Source organism: Penicillium verrucosum (genome assembly GCF_028828655.1).
Source record: "Penicillium verrucosum strain IBT 35672 chromosome Unknown utg000004l_segment0_segment0, whole genome shotgun sequence".
NCBI lineage: Eukaryota > Fungi > Ascomycota > Eurotiomycetes > Eurotiales > Aspergillaceae > Penicillium > Penicillium verrucosum.
In genome coordinates this window covers 3,465,847-3,482,940 of record NW_026643213.1, presented here as the reverse complement: position 1 = coordinate 3,482,940, position 17,094 = coordinate 3,465,847, and the positions used below count along the sequence as shown (strand labels likewise).

At 48.5% G+C, this 17,094-nt stretch overlaps 7 protein-coding genes across 7 annotated transcripts; 4 read left to right on the top strand and 3 right to left on the bottom strand.

The window, feature by feature from the left end:
- Positions 1-321: 321 nt before the first annotated feature.
- Positions 322-2,368, top strand: N7516_010595 (GMC family oxidoreductase; the record flags this gene model as incomplete). The annotated part of the gene is made up of 4 exons (XM_057223313.1): positions 322-567; positions 632-811; positions 878-1,886; positions 1,956-2,368. 4 exons carry the CDS (start codon positions 322-324, stop codon positions 2,366-2,368), a joined length of 1,848 nt encoding a protein of 615 aa, XP_057070534.1.
- A 120-nt stretch (positions 2,369-2,488) lies between these two features.
- N7516_010594 (ankyrin repeat domain-containing protein) lies at positions 2,489-3,733 on the bottom strand (the record flags this gene model as incomplete). Its single annotated transcript, XM_057223312.1, has 1 exon — positions 2,489-3,733. One exon carries the CDS (start codon positions 3,731-3,733, stop codon positions 2,489-2,491), a length of 1,245 nt encoding a protein of 414 aa, XP_057070533.1.
- A 1,511-nt stretch (positions 3,734-5,244) lies between these two features.
- Positions 5,245-5,888, top strand: N7516_010593 (putative vacuolar transporter chaperon Vtc1; the record flags this gene model as incomplete). Its single annotated transcript, XM_057223311.1, has 2 exons — positions 5,245-5,278; positions 5,542-5,888. The coding sequence occupies 2 exons, from the start codon at positions 5,245-5,247 to the stop codon at positions 5,886-5,888; spliced, it is 381 nt and encodes a 126-aa protein (XP_057070532.1).
- Positions 5,889-7,384: 1,496 nt separating this feature from the next.
- Positions 7,385-8,678, bottom strand: N7516_010592 (sterol desaturase family protein; the record flags this gene model as incomplete). The annotated part of the gene is made up of 5 exons (XM_057223310.1): positions 7,385-7,943; positions 8,001-8,086; positions 8,172-8,412; positions 8,490-8,534; positions 8,674-8,678. The coding sequence occupies 5 exons, from the start codon at positions 8,676-8,678 to the stop codon at positions 7,385-7,387; spliced, it is 936 nt and encodes a 311-aa protein (XP_057070531.1).
- A 1,478-nt stretch (positions 8,679-10,156) lies between these two features.
- Positions 10,157-12,130, top strand: N7516_010591 (uncharacterized protein; the record flags this gene model as incomplete). Its single annotated transcript, XM_057223309.1, has 1 exon — positions 10,157-12,130. The coding sequence occupies one exon, from the start codon at positions 10,157-10,159 to the stop codon at positions 12,128-12,130; it is 1,974 nt and encodes a 657-aa protein (XP_057070530.1).
- A 1,380-nt stretch (positions 12,131-13,510) lies between these two features.
- N7516_010590 (uncharacterized protein) lies at positions 13,511-14,697 on the bottom strand (the record flags this gene model as incomplete). Its single annotated transcript, XM_057223308.1, has 2 exons — positions 13,511-14,168; positions 14,231-14,697. 2 exons carry the CDS (start codon positions 14,695-14,697, stop codon positions 13,511-13,513), a joined length of 1,125 nt encoding a protein of 374 aa, XP_057070529.1.
- An 804-nt stretch (positions 14,698-15,501) lies between these two features.
- Positions 15,502-16,472, top strand: N7516_010589 (uncharacterized protein; the record flags this gene model as incomplete). The annotated part of the gene is made up of 4 exons (XM_057223307.1): positions 15,502-15,572; positions 15,624-15,792; positions 15,847-16,101; positions 16,155-16,472. 4 exons carry the CDS (start codon positions 15,502-15,504, stop codon positions 16,470-16,472), a joined length of 813 nt encoding a protein of 270 aa, XP_057070528.1.
- Between the last annotated feature and the right edge of the window lie 622 nt (positions 16,473-17,094).

Genomic DNA, 17,094 nt, shown 5'->3' with positions numbered 1-17,094 from the left:
CTAAGTGTAGACTGGGTGCTCAATAGATGACCCTGGGCGGCCTCTGAGTAATCAGTGAGCGATCAGTGAGCATTCATTGGACCTGACAGATTAATCACGTGATTAGTCTGAGCAGCTCAGTGAGTCTGAGCCCGGACTGAAATCTACTCAGTGAGCCTAACTCTGAGCGCCCTCATAAAAGCGGCGGCAGCTAAGATAGGAAAGTCAAGTACGCATAGCTACCTACGTATGTGCATGACCCCTCTCATGCTATTTAACTCGTAGTTTTCTTCCTTTATACTCCCCAATCTAAGCAATCTAAACAATCTAAGCAATTATACAATGGCTGAAAATCCAACCTGCACAGTCGAAGAATTCACCCGCACCACATTTGACTATGTCATCTGCGGCGGCGGAACGGCAGGACTCGTTCTTGCTGCGCGCCTCAGCGAAAACCCCGCTGTGATTGTCGGTGTTATTGAGGCCGGCAAGTATCGCATTGGAGATCCGCTGGTTGATACTCCTGCGGCGTTCCCACAGATGTTCGAGAATCCAGACTATGATTGGTGTGTATACACGACGCCGCAGGTAGGTTTACTCTATATTGCATATATCGACTCCCAATTCGCTAACTACTTTCCTGGGGTTATAGGAAGGCAATCGTGGCTTGTCTCACCATGTCCCACGCGGAAAGCTCCTCGGTGGATCCAGCGGCATCAATTATATGATGTATGTTCGAGGATCGACGAAGGATTACGACAACTGGGCGGAGCTCGTAGGGGACGATGGGTGGTCTGGGAAGCATATGCAGGGATATATGCGAAAGCATCAGGTACGATCTCATCTTTCCAATTTCCAATCTGGTTCATTTAGAGTCGAGAACTAACGGAATAAGCAGACCCTCGAGCCAATCGACCCAGCCATCACCGATCGCTCCACAATGCCATTCGTAGGCGAGTTCCACGGCACAAGCGGGCCCATCTGCACCAGTTTCAATGATTTCATCGTGCCAGTGGAGAACGACATCATTAGAGCCTGTGAGGATGTAACCGGTATCCCAAACAAGCCCGCCGACCCATGGAGCGGCGACCACATCGGCTTCTATCACACCCTCGGATCAGTTGTTCGAAGCGGCCCAAACAAGGGCAAGCGCAGCTACGCCGCACGAGCATACTATGAAGAGAACCGCGCCACTCGCCCAAACCTCAAAGTCCTCTGCGAAGCCCTCGTCAACCGCGTCGTACTAGACGGCAACAAAGCCACCGGTGTAAGCTTTACACACAACGGAGCCGAGTATCAAGTCTCCGCACGGCGCGAGGTAATCGTCAGCGGCGGCGCAATCCAAAGTCCCCAGATCCTCGAACTATCAGGAATTGGCGACCCAGAGATCCTCAAAGCAGCCGGCGTCGAATGCAAAGTCCCCAATAAAGGCGTCGGCGCAAACGTCCTAGACCACGCCATCACCTTATCTATAGTGGAAGTCCAGCCGGGCATCATGACACTAGACACCTTACACCAAGTGCCCGAGGCAATGGAAGCCGCCACCAAACAGTATACCGAAGCCGGCGGCGGGCCACTGAGCGCCGTCTGTAGCATGCAGGGTTTCTTCCCGGCGAAGAACATCCTCTCCGAGGCAGAGCTGACAGAGATCATCCAGAGTATTCGCGATATCAAACCGAACAGCACCTTCCACGCGAAACAGCTCGCACAGATTATCGCCAACCTCGAAAGCGACCACTCTGCTAATATGCAGTTTGTTACTGTCGGGGGTTCCATGAACCCGGATGCCGTAGGTCATCAGGGCAATATAATCCAACCACGCTTGCCTGGTGAACCGGCTGGTTTGACCTTGGCGGTTTGTATTCAGTACCCCGTGTCTAGAGGGACTATTCACATTGGGAGTGCAGGTGAGCTTACAACCAAACAGAAATCACTTCTATGTTCTGATTAATCAACTCGTGTGCTAATAAATCCAGACCCAACCAAACCCCCTATCATCAACCCCAACTACGGCGGCCACCCAGCTGACATCTCCCTCCTGGCGGCGTTCCTGCGCTGGAGTGATAAGGTCACAGAATCAGAACATGTGAAGTCTTCATTCTTACGCCGCGCGTACCCGGATCCCAGTCTCAACTTGCAGGACATGGATACGGCCCGAGAAGCAGTGCATGATCTCATTGCGGGGGAGTACCATATCAGCGGGTCTGTTGCTATGGGTGATGCGTTGGATAGCAGATTGAGGGTAAATGGCGTTGAGGGACTGCGTGTTGTGGATGCATCGATATTCCCGAATAATGTTTCTGGTAATATTGTTAGTAGTGTTTACGCTGTTGCAGAGAAGGCGTCGGATATGATTCGTGAGGATTGGGATTATAGGGCTGGGCTATGATGTATGCCTATTTTGAAATTCGTTTCATTGCAATGATAATATTTAATACTTAAATGAGATTGATTCTGTCCTCGACAAAAGAAAGCAGAGTGATCCCTACAATATCAAAGTAAAAGCACCTTAAGAAATGTACATAGTATAACCATGCGTACCATCATTCGCCCATGGATAGCTATTATCATCCAACTCCAGTCGCATAGCAGGATCACAAAGCGAATCCTGCATCTTAAGACTCTCATACCCAGGCTCCGTTCTCCTTCTCTCTCGAATTTTCTTCTCAACAAAATCACGTACATTATCCTTCCGAGGCACATTCTCAAAATCACTCCCAGACAAAAGAGCCACCGCCTCCTCGAAGTTCTCCCGCCGCGCCAAGTAAAGATCCCCCCGTTCAGCACGAACCCCCTTCTCCAGCAACAGCTTCAAAACTTCCAGTTGTCCAAACTGAACCGCAAACCCGATAGTACTATATCGCAAACACTCAAACCCCAACATAAATACATCATACGTCAAATTCGGGTTCGCCCCCTTCTCAATCAACCCAGTCACCATCTCAGTCTGTCCATGCATAACAGCCGCAAACAAAGCCCCCTGCCAACACATCCCAATCTCAAGTCCCATTCCAACAAACACCTCCAACAACCTCTGGTTATTCTGCTCAGCAATAATGCACAATCCCCCATCATCCACAAGCCGAATCCCAGCCCGGAGTAATATATCCACGATATCTGGCTTGTTCATGGTAATCGCGCGCTCGAGCGGGGTGGGCACCTCATTGGTCCCGGGACAAGCACCAGCCTCTAACAAGAAAGGTATAATACCAACCCAGCCGGCAGCAACAGCTGCACCGAGCGCAGACGGATTCGGCAGGAGGTTGTCTACAGGTTGGAGCGGGGCGTTGTAGCGAAGTAGTAACTTAACCGCGTCGGTACTATGTGCCGGGATGGCTCCTTCGTTCAGTGCTTCGCGCAGCTGGTCGAGGTCACATGCTTGGCCTGGTCTTTTCTCGGATAGTAGACAGGCCAGGGTTTCGATGTGTGGGCCGCTGGCTGCGAGGAAGAGCGCATTCCCCGCTATCCGAGGGAGGTTGGTGGGGGTTGTGTGGTTCGGAGTTGACGGGGTGCGGGCGCTTATTCTGGCGCCGGCATCGAGCATTTTTTGCGTCAGGATTGTGTGGCCGTTCTTGGCGGCCCAAAGGAGGGCGCTAGAGTCATGGTTTTGGATGTTGGTTTTGTATAGGTAGAGTTGGAGGACTTCGTATGTTCTCTTTGTTGTTTGGGTGAAGGCGCTGAGGTCTTTTTGGTTGGGGAGGGATTCGGCGATTGAGAGGAGGAGTTCGGTTGGTAATAAGGTTAATTGGGACATGATTTATCTGTATTCAGGTTGTGGAGGGCTCTGTGCTTATTTTGGAGGTGCGAATATGGTTGGAGATCAACGGTTGATGTCTTTAGCGCTTGGGGAGTGGTCTTAGCGCTGTTGGAGCTAGTGGCTTGCAGGATTGGGGGCGGCTTAGTACATTGGGAAGGAATCATTTGAGTACTTTTGTAAGAGAACTGAGGCAGAGGTTTATTTAAGCTCTGTCAGGTATTTAGCCTATACTACATAACTAGTAGAGCTATAAGCTGACTACTAAGCCCTATGAGGATGAACATCGATCATTCATCTTGAGGTTATTTATCTTCTTCGGACTTTTTTCGGGACTGCTGTTTGATTGTATCTTTAGATAACAAATGTCTCGCAGTCTCATTATTGTGTGGGAGGACAGACTTGTCTCCGTAGATAAATCTCTCCGAATTCATACTAGCAATTACCATATAAGGGACTTTGTTAACGTTCAGTATCAACACGAGCCTATGGGGTTATCAGGTTCTCAAATGATTCTTGTGAATGTATACAATCGAGTGGTCTTATATTTCTTTATTTTTTCGACTATCCTAGCTACTTTATTGTATATAGCCCGCAGTATAAACTACCCTAGACATCATCAGTATCAACCCACAAATCTTTTGTTTCCCACAGGCGGTAGTATCCGCAAGTCCACAGCCCAGATGCCCACCTGTATAAGGCTAAAAGTGGGCCTACGTACTCTAGACTGTGAACTTGCGGCCTAGTGGGAGTCGGTTCGGAATTCCCCCTCCGACCCGTTTTTCCCGTGGCAATATCGTGAAACGACATGTTCTGAGATGCAAGGATATGGGGAGAGATGGAATGTCGAGTTTTATGTACATTTTACTTGTCAAGTCTACGATATCGGAGGATATTCGGATGATATACAGGTGTGCTGATAGTAATTCGTCGGTAAATAGTCATAGGTCTAAAGCTTGAAATACCGTGCTCCATTTCTCGGCGCATTGACCTTTCCCGGTACTCCATATTGGAGAAAGAAGTGAGACATAAGAGAGAGGTGAAGTTGTTGAGTACGTCTCTAGTGTCTTTTTCTACCCAGGATCCTCGGGCATTTTTGGGAGTCCGACGTTGTATAAGTACAAATGACGAGTAGATTTTTCCGTCTAACTTCCACTTTCTGTTAATTGAGATGTAATCAAGCTTTATATTTGAATAATATATACTATATAACTAGTTAATATATACGTTGAACACTAAAATAAGTTTTAACTTATAAAGGACCCACGTTATTTAGCGTATACTTAGTCACCTGATTCTCTCATCAAATCGTAGGAGCACGTGCAACATAGCTGTATCCCGCTAGTCCAAGGGCGGAACAAGACATTTGGGGGGCGAGGTCCTGACTCTTGATCTCGCTTCTTTAATTTACTTTTCTTTTCGCCAATCCCTGTCAATTGAGTTTGGATTTTTCTTCTGATACTTCTTTTCTTCCGACCTCTTCAAACAACCTCACATCTTCACTTCCGACAATGTCCAGCCAACCTCTGCTCCAAACCGCTCCTGGTAAGTCCAGACAACACCTCCACTCTCAGCAGCTCAACAGCTCCATTCGAGAGACAATTCCACCTGGATCCCCCTCTCCTCACCGTGACGTTGGTTGGTGCGCGATCATTTTGCTTCTCTTGAGCTGCAGGTGTCACTTCGACCTTGATCGGCGTTTCCGCCTTCAGAGAAGCAGAACGATCGCAACCTCCATCCCATCCCAACCCACACCACACCACAACCACCCTCCAATCTCCACTCCGAACCCAGCTAACATCCACCAGGCAAGCGAATTGCCCTCCCAACCCGAGTCGAGCCTAAAGTCTTCTTCGCAAACGAGCGCACTTTCCTCTCATGGCTGAACTTCACCGTCATCCTGGGCGGCCTCGCCGTCGGTCTCCTCAACTTCGGCGATCGCATCGGTCGCATCTCCGCAGCCCTCTTCACCGTCATCGCCATGGGCGCAATGATCTACGCCCTGGTGACATTCCACTGGCGCGCGCAGAGTATCCGTCGACGCGGACAGAGCGGTATCGATGATCGATTCGGTCCTACCATCCTCGCCATTGCCCTCCTCGCTGCTGTCGTTGTTAACTTCATCCTACGGATTCGGGATGGGCAGATGAACTAGGATGGTTGTAGACTGGATACGATTGTTTTGTTTTGTTTTGTTTTTTTTTTTCAGGCGGTTTTGGATCGGGGGGTTCGATTTTCTCCCCTTCGCCCATCTGAATACTATACCATTGATTACGTTGGCCTGTTCTCGTTCGTTCATTGTTGATATCGACACTTGTGTCTGTTTTATGTATTCACTTGGCGTATGTTGGTCTGCTTTATGCTTATGAGGCCAGAGTGCCTTTCATGTTCACATGCTCGAGTCGAGCGTCTGTCTTTTCTTTTCATATTGCAATTGGCGTTTTTGGGGATTGAGTTTGTCCGACAAGCAGAAAAAGAATGAACGATTGAACTTGATTTGAATCTGATCGCGTCGTTTGTCTTTACACTCCCTTGATGTTACGGGCAATTATTCTTCACACCCTGCCCATCTAGATATCCCTGGATAAGCTCAACAAAGCTCCAATCATTCCACTTAAGCCTAACGGCATCGGGAACTTCCAAGGTTTGCTATCCATAACCTAATGTCCTAAGCAAACCGCCGCCAAATCCCTTCGGGGTGCAAGTACATGATTATTTCCATGCGCCAACACCAACAAAGCTTGGAAAATACGAACCTTCCCATCCGACCCCTTCGAACCCCTCGCATCCGCACAAATAGTCACCCCGGTATTCGCACACACTAGAAGCAATGATAATCCGCATCATGACGCAATATTCCTCCCCCGCCCGCAAAAGACTAACCACCGGACTGTGTGGATGTTAGTTCTTAGTCCAGCCATTCAACTGGTTTTATATTGCAGCTTGGTAAGATGCGTTGGTAAATATATTTGTGTTGGGCTGGTTGGTTGGTGTTGTGTACAACATATATATTTTAGTGTGTAGGGCGCCAAGGGTTGTTGGGGTTGGAGGGTAAGTGCTGGGAGGACAGTGTGCATTAAAGTCATTATCGGGTCTTGAAGAGAAGAGAGATAGTGGACGATAAGCAATTTGCTTTTGAGGTTAACCGAAGCAGGGGATATTGTTTTGATCGGAATGTTAAACTTAAGGAACTTGGGGATGGGGCAACGGTCCATTCAAGGGGGTTTGAAATGTCTATCTGCAAAGGATGGATATATATATGTAGACACTATACGGAGTATAGGGTATTATGCTTCTCCAAAGTGGAAACAAGGAGTAGATGAGGACCAATCATGCCCTAGCACTCATAAACGCGCCATGGACGTTCTTCTACAATTGTTTCGAAGAGTCAGTTCTCATCACAGAGCCACAAATCGTATATTAATCGAGACAGCCCGCTTCATCTTTTGCCATGAATCTCTCGGCTACGGTATGAGTTTAGCGATGTTTAGAAGACCAATTAGTTTCAAGAATAGCTAAGTCTAGTCATGGTAAATCAACACTTGAATAGTACCATAAGAAAGGCTATCATCTATCAGGTAAATAGCTCCAGACAGGGCCAACGCCCAAATTGAAGAGAAAACAGGCAGACCGTCAATGCTAACGTTTGGATCATTGTGTCTTCTTTGCCTTCGCCTTTTCCCCTCTTCGGCGCTTCAGGGCATCCGGAGTGTATTCGGTGTCAAGGAGGTAGTCCCACCAGCGGAAGCTGCTTGAGTAGTTCCCGATAAATTTCTCATGATGGAGGTCGTGATGATCAGCACCAGCCCAGAAAGGCAAGAAATGGTGAAGACTCCAAGGAAATTCGTAGCCACTGTGGGCATCGATAGCCTGGAACAAGCGCAATATAATCCAGATATACATAGTGAGAATATGTAGGTTACCGGTGAAAGCACACCAGAGGACCGGGGAGCTGACAGTGCCGAAGCCGAGAATCATCACTTCAACAGGAGAAGCATATTCGGCGGCTAAACCAAATGGTGCAGAATACTTATGGTGAACTTTATGAATAGCCTTATAGAGGGGACCCCAATGAAGAGCTCGGTGGCAAAAATAGTGCCAGGTATCCTCCATCACGAAAAATATTGCAATCTGATATATCATGGTCCAGGGAGAGGGAAAAGGAATCGATGTTGATAGACCGCAGAACTGGGCCATTGGGTGGAAAAGCCTAGAAGAGCCGTTATTAGGCAAACGTTAGGTAGAATACCACTCCGTCGAGGCATACCAGATTTGAGGAAGTTCGACGGTAAAATGGCTCAGAAGCACAAACTTGGCGCAGTCCCATTGCTCGCGTAGTGAAGGTACTTTGCTCTGAAGCATAATGTTAGTTTCGATGGCGGCTGGAATTGGGTTGATTTCGGCTAGTGCCAGGTGTTAGGTTAGGCTTGCCACTTACACTTTGAATCTTGTATCTCTTGAAGAAACCTAAGCTATCGATGAAGATCCACGGAAGAGAGCGGCCGAAGTAGAACACCTCGTGGATGAGGAAGGACATGATGCCGGTGGCCAGGACATCATTCTGCACCCACGCATACCATGCAACCCACAATCTCTCTGCCACGCTCAGGTGGGTATTGGATTTGGTGATATCCTGATATTGGCCCCAATAGGTGCCGGGGGGCAACACGGTAGAATTCCTAGGAGGAAAAGGGTCAATATGCGACAAATTACACAAAAGAGTATAAATCAACCACCCAGGGGGGGAGACACATACATTGTGGTTCCTAGCAGGTCTTGAATAAGAGAGAAGAAGCAGAGGCTGAGAGAAGAAGACTATTTCGTTGAAGAGGGGAGTACAAAAAGAAAGGATCTAAGCGAGAATACTATGTGCTAGTCATATAGTGTACAGTATATATATTCCCTACTATTAAATCCTAATCCTACTAAATTGAACATACCACATGTGGGAAGGTTCCAGCCAAACACAGGCGGGCAAATACGCATTATCCGGTTGGGGCTCGGATGGCTATCGGCCCGTCTGTGGCCTGACCTTTGCGGCGCTGATGACTTTCATGTTCCGTAACCCAACCACACTAGGTCGAGTACGGCTAACCTAGGCAGGCAAGAACAGATTGGAATAATGAATAGATATTGATATGAGAGGTAAGGAATGTTGATTCTCCTAACTGCCGGGCAGCAGCCCCAGGTTCATATATAAGGAAGCTATTGGGTGCCAGAAGAGAGAGAGAGAGAGAGAGAGAGAGAGAGAGAAGAAAGATTGATTCATACAGATCTCCAGAGAGCTACTTATCTACCTAGGTAGGTGGCCAGCCTAACATCATAGCCTGAGCAATCAGGTGTCTACCACAACAGGATCCCGACACGTCACATGGTTCCCTAAGAACCTGGGGAAGTAACTAGTGCCCCTTGTTCACTCATATTCCCTTCGGCAATGTTCCATAACTTTCCATTTGCTTCTCCGCCACATCTGACCTGTACTTTGGATTACCAAGATGAAATATGATTCGTACTTTTTGTGTTTCACACATGCAAATGAGGCGCAGTTAGAACTTGTTTATACCCGGTTTGCCCCCCGGCCAAACTATCGATATAGGGTTCTCTGATTTGCTAGGGGATCTGGGAGATCGTAGATAGAACTGGCGTTAGGCAGAAACAGGGCAAGGCCCAGACCGTAAGGCTTGGCAAATGTGTTGGGTATCAGCTGTATACCCCATCCGGTGAATAGGTTAATAGGGGAGTGAATAGATTAATAGGGGAGTAAATAAGATAATGTGAATAGATATACTCCATAACTATATAATGTATACAATGTATAGAATATAATGTATCATTTATTCACATTCATATTAAGATATATAAAAATACATCAAATAAACAAATCAAAATGTATGACGTGTCGTAGATATTTGAGACTGATCCAATAATCCAATTATCAAATGGTACATGCTTCTACCATAGAATTAATATGGGAATCACAAGTATCACAACTCCACTCCCTTTTTTCCCTCTCCCAACTCTTCTCTCTTTCCCAGGCACTTCCCTCCCCCCCCAGTTTCCCAATTGTTTTCTCTCTTATTCTTGTGTTCTCTCTCTCTCTCAATCCCCCTTTCTTCCCCTTTCTTCTTCTTTTTCCTATTCTTTCCCCCATTCTCCCCTTATTCTCTCTCCATTATTCTCTTCCCCCATTTCCCTTCTTTCTCTTTCTTGTACTCTCCTCCACGCTTATTAATAGATTTTTTGCTGCCTTCCGTAATCAACCTCCGGTCGCGCAGTCGACGTCCATTCCTTTTCCGTAATAAAAAGAACGCTTGGACCATCTGCCACCTAATCCCAAAACCCTCTATGCACTCACATGGCATGTTTCGCCTGCTTCCCTGGCCCTCAACTATAGGAGGGAATAAGGTGATGGAGGATGTCAAAATGCTTGCTCCAAACTGCAGTATCAACACACTATCGTTGCCCCAACTCAAGCGCAAACGTTCAGACTCCGACTCCGACGCGACCGATGCGCCCGCCCCGACGAAAGTCTGCACGGATTCTATTTCTTCGCGCCCAACGCCAACCGTGATCGACGACTCGATCGCGCCTACCCCTTCAACTCCAATTACCTCGTCAAACTCCCCGGTCGCATCCGCGCGACCGCCGGCGCAGGACGCCGTCGTCGCCCGACCTAGCGTGACCCGACTTCGGGAAACTATCACCGCCCAGTTGAGCTTGGAGGTGTTGCTTAAGCACAACGAACTTCGTCTCATAGACCAGGAGATCGCCAAGTGTCAAGTCGCTCTGGAACAGCTGCGACGCTGTGGCGAAATCCCTTATCCCGGATCCCGTATTGCGGGTGTCTCGCCGAATGTGAGCTCCGGAACGGGCGCGTCAGTGCTGGCACCTGGAAATGGTCCAGCCCCGACCTCGCCTGCTCCCTGGGGAGTAACGGAAGGCCCGTACGCCCGTCACTACGCACGGTGGTTGCTGCCTGATCCTCGCTTTGATGGCGGTGAGGCCGACTCTGGGATGCTGGCAAATTCGCTAGTGGAGGGTCGCTCCACGCGTGGAAATCCCGGTGAGATGGGCATGCAGGCGGGCAAGTCTCGCCCACAGCGAGGCTCAACTGCCGCTAAGCACACCGCACTGTCGACTGGTTACCCTGCGGTCAAGGAGAAGTCCGGGCCGATGCTCATCCGGCGCAAGTCGGATGGTGTCCTGGTCAAGCTGGTCTGTCTGGACTGCCGGCGCGATAACTTCTCCAGCACTCAGGGATTCATTAACCACTGTCGCATCGCGCACAACCGCAACTTCGCCAGCCACGACGCCGCTGCCATGGCCTGTGGTCAATCGGTTCAGGTGGACGACGCCGGGATTGTGGTCGGTGGCTCTGCTGAGCCCACTGCTAATCCAACAACCCCAGGCTACGTACATCCTCTGATCCGCTCTACCCACATTGCTACTACCCCTTGGAAATCTCTTCACACGCCTGCGAAGGACTTTGTCACCCCTCGCAAACCGGCTACAGCTGCCCCCTCCGCTGTTGCCACCCCTCCCTCGACTGTTGAACCGACTTACCGACAACGCTCCGAACCCATCCGACAGCCTCCGAACCCACAGTTTTTGGCTTCCCCTGCAACTCCTCATCTGTCCGCTCTCATGAAATCACGTGGTGCTGGTCTGGACATGGACAAGTTGGTGGAAGAATCCCGAAAGCCTGTAGATCTTAGTGGTCTTTTCGACGATGACTCAGAAACAGATGACTCCCACGTTCCGTCTGCGGGACCTAGCCATACCTCACTTGGTGCTCGCGCCGGTCGCCAGCCGATGCGTATGCCTGTTGGTCAAAATCCTGGAGAGTCCGAGAGCCGAAAGGCCCTCGACCGCGCACACACACCGCCCATTGAGCAAGCCACCCCATCGCGCCCACAGTCCTTTTTGGACTTTTCGCTCGCTAGCCAGTCCCAAACATTGCAGTCTCGGGAATCGGACAGCCTGGATCACCAAACTCTCAGCCCTCACGCCATCGAATCCAACCAAGCCCCTAGCTTGGTCAGTGATGATGAAGATGATTACGAGGCAGCCTCTGACTCTGACAGTCCTCCGTCGTCCGAAGCCGACGAGCAGGAGCAGGAGTTCCGCCACATCCAGGTTGAGGACGACGAGCGCGCCGCTGCTCCGTCCGCTGCTGCTGAAGCCAAGTCTGGACCTTCCCTTGCGAGTCCTGCGCCCCAATCCGGACCACCTCTGTCCCAGCCATTGAAGCGCAGTCGCTCCAAGAAGATCTCGTCTGTAGTCCCGTTCGGTGACAACGACGATCAGCACGTGAGCTATCCCTATTCCGCCTCCGCGGAAAATGCCGCCAAGGCCAAGCGTGCTGCCGAGCGCAAACCCAATCCGTCCAAGCGATAATCTCGCAGATCAATATTATATGAGAAAAAACCCATAACAGAAAACCATAAAAAAAACTGGGGTACAACACCCTGCTATCATTTAACGCGCCTCGATCTGATCTGCACTACAACTGTTTACGCAGTGCCGTTACCGTTCCGACCTCTCTCATCTCTTCCCCGTTCTCCCTTCAACGGTAGACATCACGTCCATCACGTCTCCTCGCTCCTACTTTTCCTCCCCATTCGCCATTACTTCTACTTCTCCTAACCCCTCCCGTCATGTCGAAACACAATTCACTAGAAAAACCGGCGATCTTGACGATGGCCCGTAATGCATGAATTGCATGATGATTTGACGATTTTCTTCTGTCTTCCCCCTACCCAGTTTTTTATTCTTCTGATGCATGCGTCTCTCCTGTATCTGATATCTGCTTTTAATCAAGACTTGACGGCCGTGAATTTGTACATAGCGATTAGTTTGAAAACAAAATGCGACTGGTTTGGCATAGATGTGGTTCTGAATACGTAGACTTGAATCTGTACTTCGTGGTAAATATGGTAACTATTCAGTGTAGTAGTATCAAGAAAGGTCTTGTATCTTCTCCATTTGTGTACCTGATGTAAAGTACATCCAATTATCTGAACTATTCCTACCCAAGGAGTAGTAATGTGCAAGGTATCTACCTAGGTACTTTGTATGTAGCATGGAATGTAATATATACTCCATGCAGATCTGCAACTAGATCTGCATTATCCTACCGTTAAATCGTCTCCACTAGGCTCCCGCCGAACCTGAGTATATAAATCACAACCTCCAACCATCCAACTAACCCAATCTACCGCGGCAAAGTCCCCCAACCACGAATACCACTAGACACCCCCAACACAATCCCGCATCATCAAAACCTTCCAAACGGCAATAACAGTTTGAAACCACCACAGTCCGGGTAATAGCCCCCCCCACATCTAGTCGACTGGTCGAACCCCATACCCCCGATAACAACGACTATAAACCCCTTTCTCTCGTACTGGAAAACGCAAAGCACAGTAAACCTGCTAGCAGTGGAAAGACAGTCTGGACACGCCCACGACTTCCGCATCAAGCTAGATGTCTTCGGTGATTGTCAACTCATTCCCCCCAGGTCGAAGTGCATGTTGAAAGAGAGGGCGCTTGGGGTGAGGAAATGGAAGGTGCTTGTTAGCGTTCGGGAGGCGAGATATATTCCATTTCGCCATGATATAAGAGGTCATTATCGAGGATGATACCACAATATCTGTTTGATGTCTTCTTGGATCCCTGTTAAAATGTTTCTTCGTCTTCTCATCTTATAGCTGGAAAAATGAAAATAAATGGCTTTAGCATGAAAATCACAATTCAATATACAAAAAAAAATATTCATCACACAGCTTCTTGCTTTATTCTCTTACTACGCCTCGCGCCAAGTTCGCCACGGTCCTTCTTCGTTTCCTTTGATAGCTGGCTATTTTCCAACTCCGTCTCTTTCACAATATTTAAACTAGCCCCAGGTTCTTGATTAGCATAGTAACCTGAGACAGAGATGTTGCGGAGTACATAAGCAGCCCTCTCAATATCGATAAAAGAGACAGGTGTGTCTCCAGCGCCATTATTTAGCCGTATCCGCAGCTCCTGTGAAGCATCCCACAGCTCTCGATACTCGTTCATATTGTATTTGACAATCAAATCTCCATTGGGCTTCTTATGTTTAGAAGGCTTCTGCTCTTTGGAATCCTGACCCTCTGGAAAGTCCATCAGACATAACCAAAGGTAAACATCGTCGCTGTAAAAGGGGACTTGTTTCTTAGCATCACTAAGGACCGTGGCGATAGACAAAATCAACGATGCAGTAGCCGGGCCGACACCACGAATAGGCGCGGTAAGGGCATCAAGACTGGCTTTAGGAAATGCATCGCTCGGTGCAACTACAGGATCTAAATCCGGGAGGGCGGCGAAAGCCGTAGATGTAGATTTCGTGATCGTCGCGTCTTGGTTGCTTTTCACCATTCCCATAAGCATGGGACGGGAGACTCCATGTTTCCTAAAAAGCAAGTCAGACAAAACCTGAACTTGTGAGTGTGAATACGGTAAGTTTGTACTCACGTCTTCCATTCCATGATATCAACCAACTCCTCTTTAAGCAAGTGCGCTCCTTCCGGCGTACTCCCTTTCTGCCCGCCCCCATTCGCCCGATCCGCGATAATCTTCGGCAGATCTTCATATCGCCACCGGTCAAGTTGGAGGAACTTATCCGTCTCTTCGAGGATATTCTTCTCCTCGGATGGATCGAGCCCTGCCTTCGTGGTCGGCGCTACGGTGACCTTCGTCTCCGCCTTGCGCTTTGGTCCCTTCCCTGACTTTGATTGGAGCTTCAGCGTTAGCTTGTCGCGGTGCACTCGCTCTACCGTTGAAGGGTAGTGGGATAGCAGGTTGTGGAAGGTCTCGAGGGTGATATGGCGGGGATGGAATGATCCTTGTTGTTTGTTGTCATTCTCTCTGCTATTAAGGTGGTCTTGGGTTTTCTCTGACTGGACATGTAGTGCCCTTAAGCTTTTTGTTTCCTTTGCCATGGTGGGGTTTACTGAGGGGAGGCAATTCGTTTTGAGGAGACGTTGGAAGGAAGTTGAAGCTTATATGGAGATTGTCGATAAGCTGTTATCGCGAATGATAAGGACCAATGTGATTTTTGGCCTAGCTGGTGCCTGAATTATGCCTGGTTCTAGACCGCTTTTTTGACCGCTCTATACAATGTATTGTAAATGAAGCGATTCCCCTCATCACTTTCGTCATTTTCATCACTTTCATCATTTCACCATCATCGCCCCGAAGCTATTTAGTAAGATAGTACCCAGCACGCGGTATCGAGAGTTTTACCATCTTCGCCTAAGTAAATGCGGATGAAAACTTTCGAATAATGAGCGACAAGCGGCTACAACAGTAACGGTGTTAGACTCGGCAAATAGTATCAAGACTAGACGGAGGGCGGAAGACGGAGGACGGAGGTATACCTTAAGGCAAGCGTAAAACGGTGATATAAAGAGTGGAGGAGGGAAGAAAATATATTCATTGCTAGGTCCGCTGTTAGACTTGGGCACTTTCCAACCTTGGAAGGTTGGGTACTTTGCTTAAAGACACCTGTCATTGTAATTCAGGTATTTTAATTTCTGCCTATTCAAAATAAGGCACCATTAACACATTTTCAGGCATGAACTAGGCCAAAAAGTCAATTGGGACATTGGCCGTTATGCCCTTTCGCACCCCATATCAAGGGAGCGCCTTAAAACGACTCAGACACCCTATTTTTATGGAGTTCCCTTGATGTTTTCTCGTTAATTATTCTTTCACCTATCAGCAAACGTAACAGACACTTTGAAATGATGACTCCGTCAGAAAGGCTTCAGACCCCCGAGGGTCGTTCTCGCCTGATCAAACACTTCGAACAAAGGTGGGGGATTTTTCATGTTCTTTGAATTGAGAGAGATCTGACAGCTCGCAGTTCGATCGAGGACCACAATGATGCATGGAACAACCTATGGGAGACTGATAACAGTGACATGTGGGACAGAGGGAAGCCGTCACCTGCCTTGATTGACCTTCTAGAGCAAAGAGAGGACATCTTGAGCCCAATTGCAGCTAACGGCCAGAAGAAGAAGATTCTCGTACCTGTAAGGGGTCTTCTTTTCTATTTCTCACAAATGCAGGAAACTTACTCTCCGTAGGGATGCGGAAAAGGCTACGATGTGATTATGCTTGCTCTGCATGGATTCGATGCTGTTGGGCTCGAGATCTCATCCAAGGGAGTTTCTACTGCAGAGGAGTACGCACACAAAGAACTTCAAACGCCACAACCGTATAATTTTGGGTCTGCTTGGGCGAGTAAGTTCGAAAGAGGCTCGGTATCTTTCATCCAGGGCGATTTCTTCCAATCGGACTGCACGAAAGAGGAGAAGTTCGACGTAATTTATGACTACACTGTAAGTCATCCATGAGGCCTATAGTCCTCAACACATAAACTAACTCAAGCCAGTTTCTATGTGCTCTTCATCCGGAAATGCGTTCTCAGTGGGCCTCACGTATGGCTGACCTGTTGTTTTCGGGTGGACTGCTGGTTTGTCTGGAGTTCCCCCTCTTTAAAGAACTCAGTCATCCAGGCCCACCATGGCCCTTACAAGGCGTCCATTGGGATTTACTGGCTGAGGGTGGTGATGGAATCCTATATCCCCCTAAACCAGCCCAACAACAGGTGGCAACAGGTTCTTTCGAGAGGAAGTGGTATATCAAGCCCGAGAGATCGTACGAGAGCGGGAAGGGAACCGATATGTTGAGCATTTACGCAAGGAAGTAAGCGCCAAACGTTTAGCAATTGCATCCTTTGGATGTCTTCAATTACATTTGCTGAAGTACGTTGGGATGTCTTGATGGGCGTGATCGCGTCAAACTGCCCCGAATTGAAGAAAACACTATCCTTCATTCAAAATTCCGCTGGAAGCGTTCCTGGTCCACTCGACTGTTGGCTTGCTCATCGTGGACTGAAAACTCTTCACCTCCGTGCTCCCGTCCTATCTCGTAGTGCTGGCGATAGCAAAAATATTGGCGGCGACGTCACTTGTTCTGAAATCTCTCCTTCCGAATTAGGCATAGTAGCACTCTGTCAACAAAGAACAAAGGAAAGCAAACAAAGAACGATCCTCGACATGTGACAAAAGCATGTGCCAGAGCATGTGATAGAGCATGTGATAGATGTAGATATAAATACCTACTTCCCCTCCCACTTCCTCCTTTTCTTCTTTTTCCTTCTCCATACCACTCCGTGTCCCACATCGTGGTTCCCGTTGAGTACCCTTCAATTTTTTGTCACATTTGGTTCTGGCTTCAGGTCTCTATTCAACATATTGATGCTGTTGTCAAGTGATCGGTTTATCCTGATGACTCTGGCGGGTCTCTGTAGGCGGCCCTTGCCAGGCTGC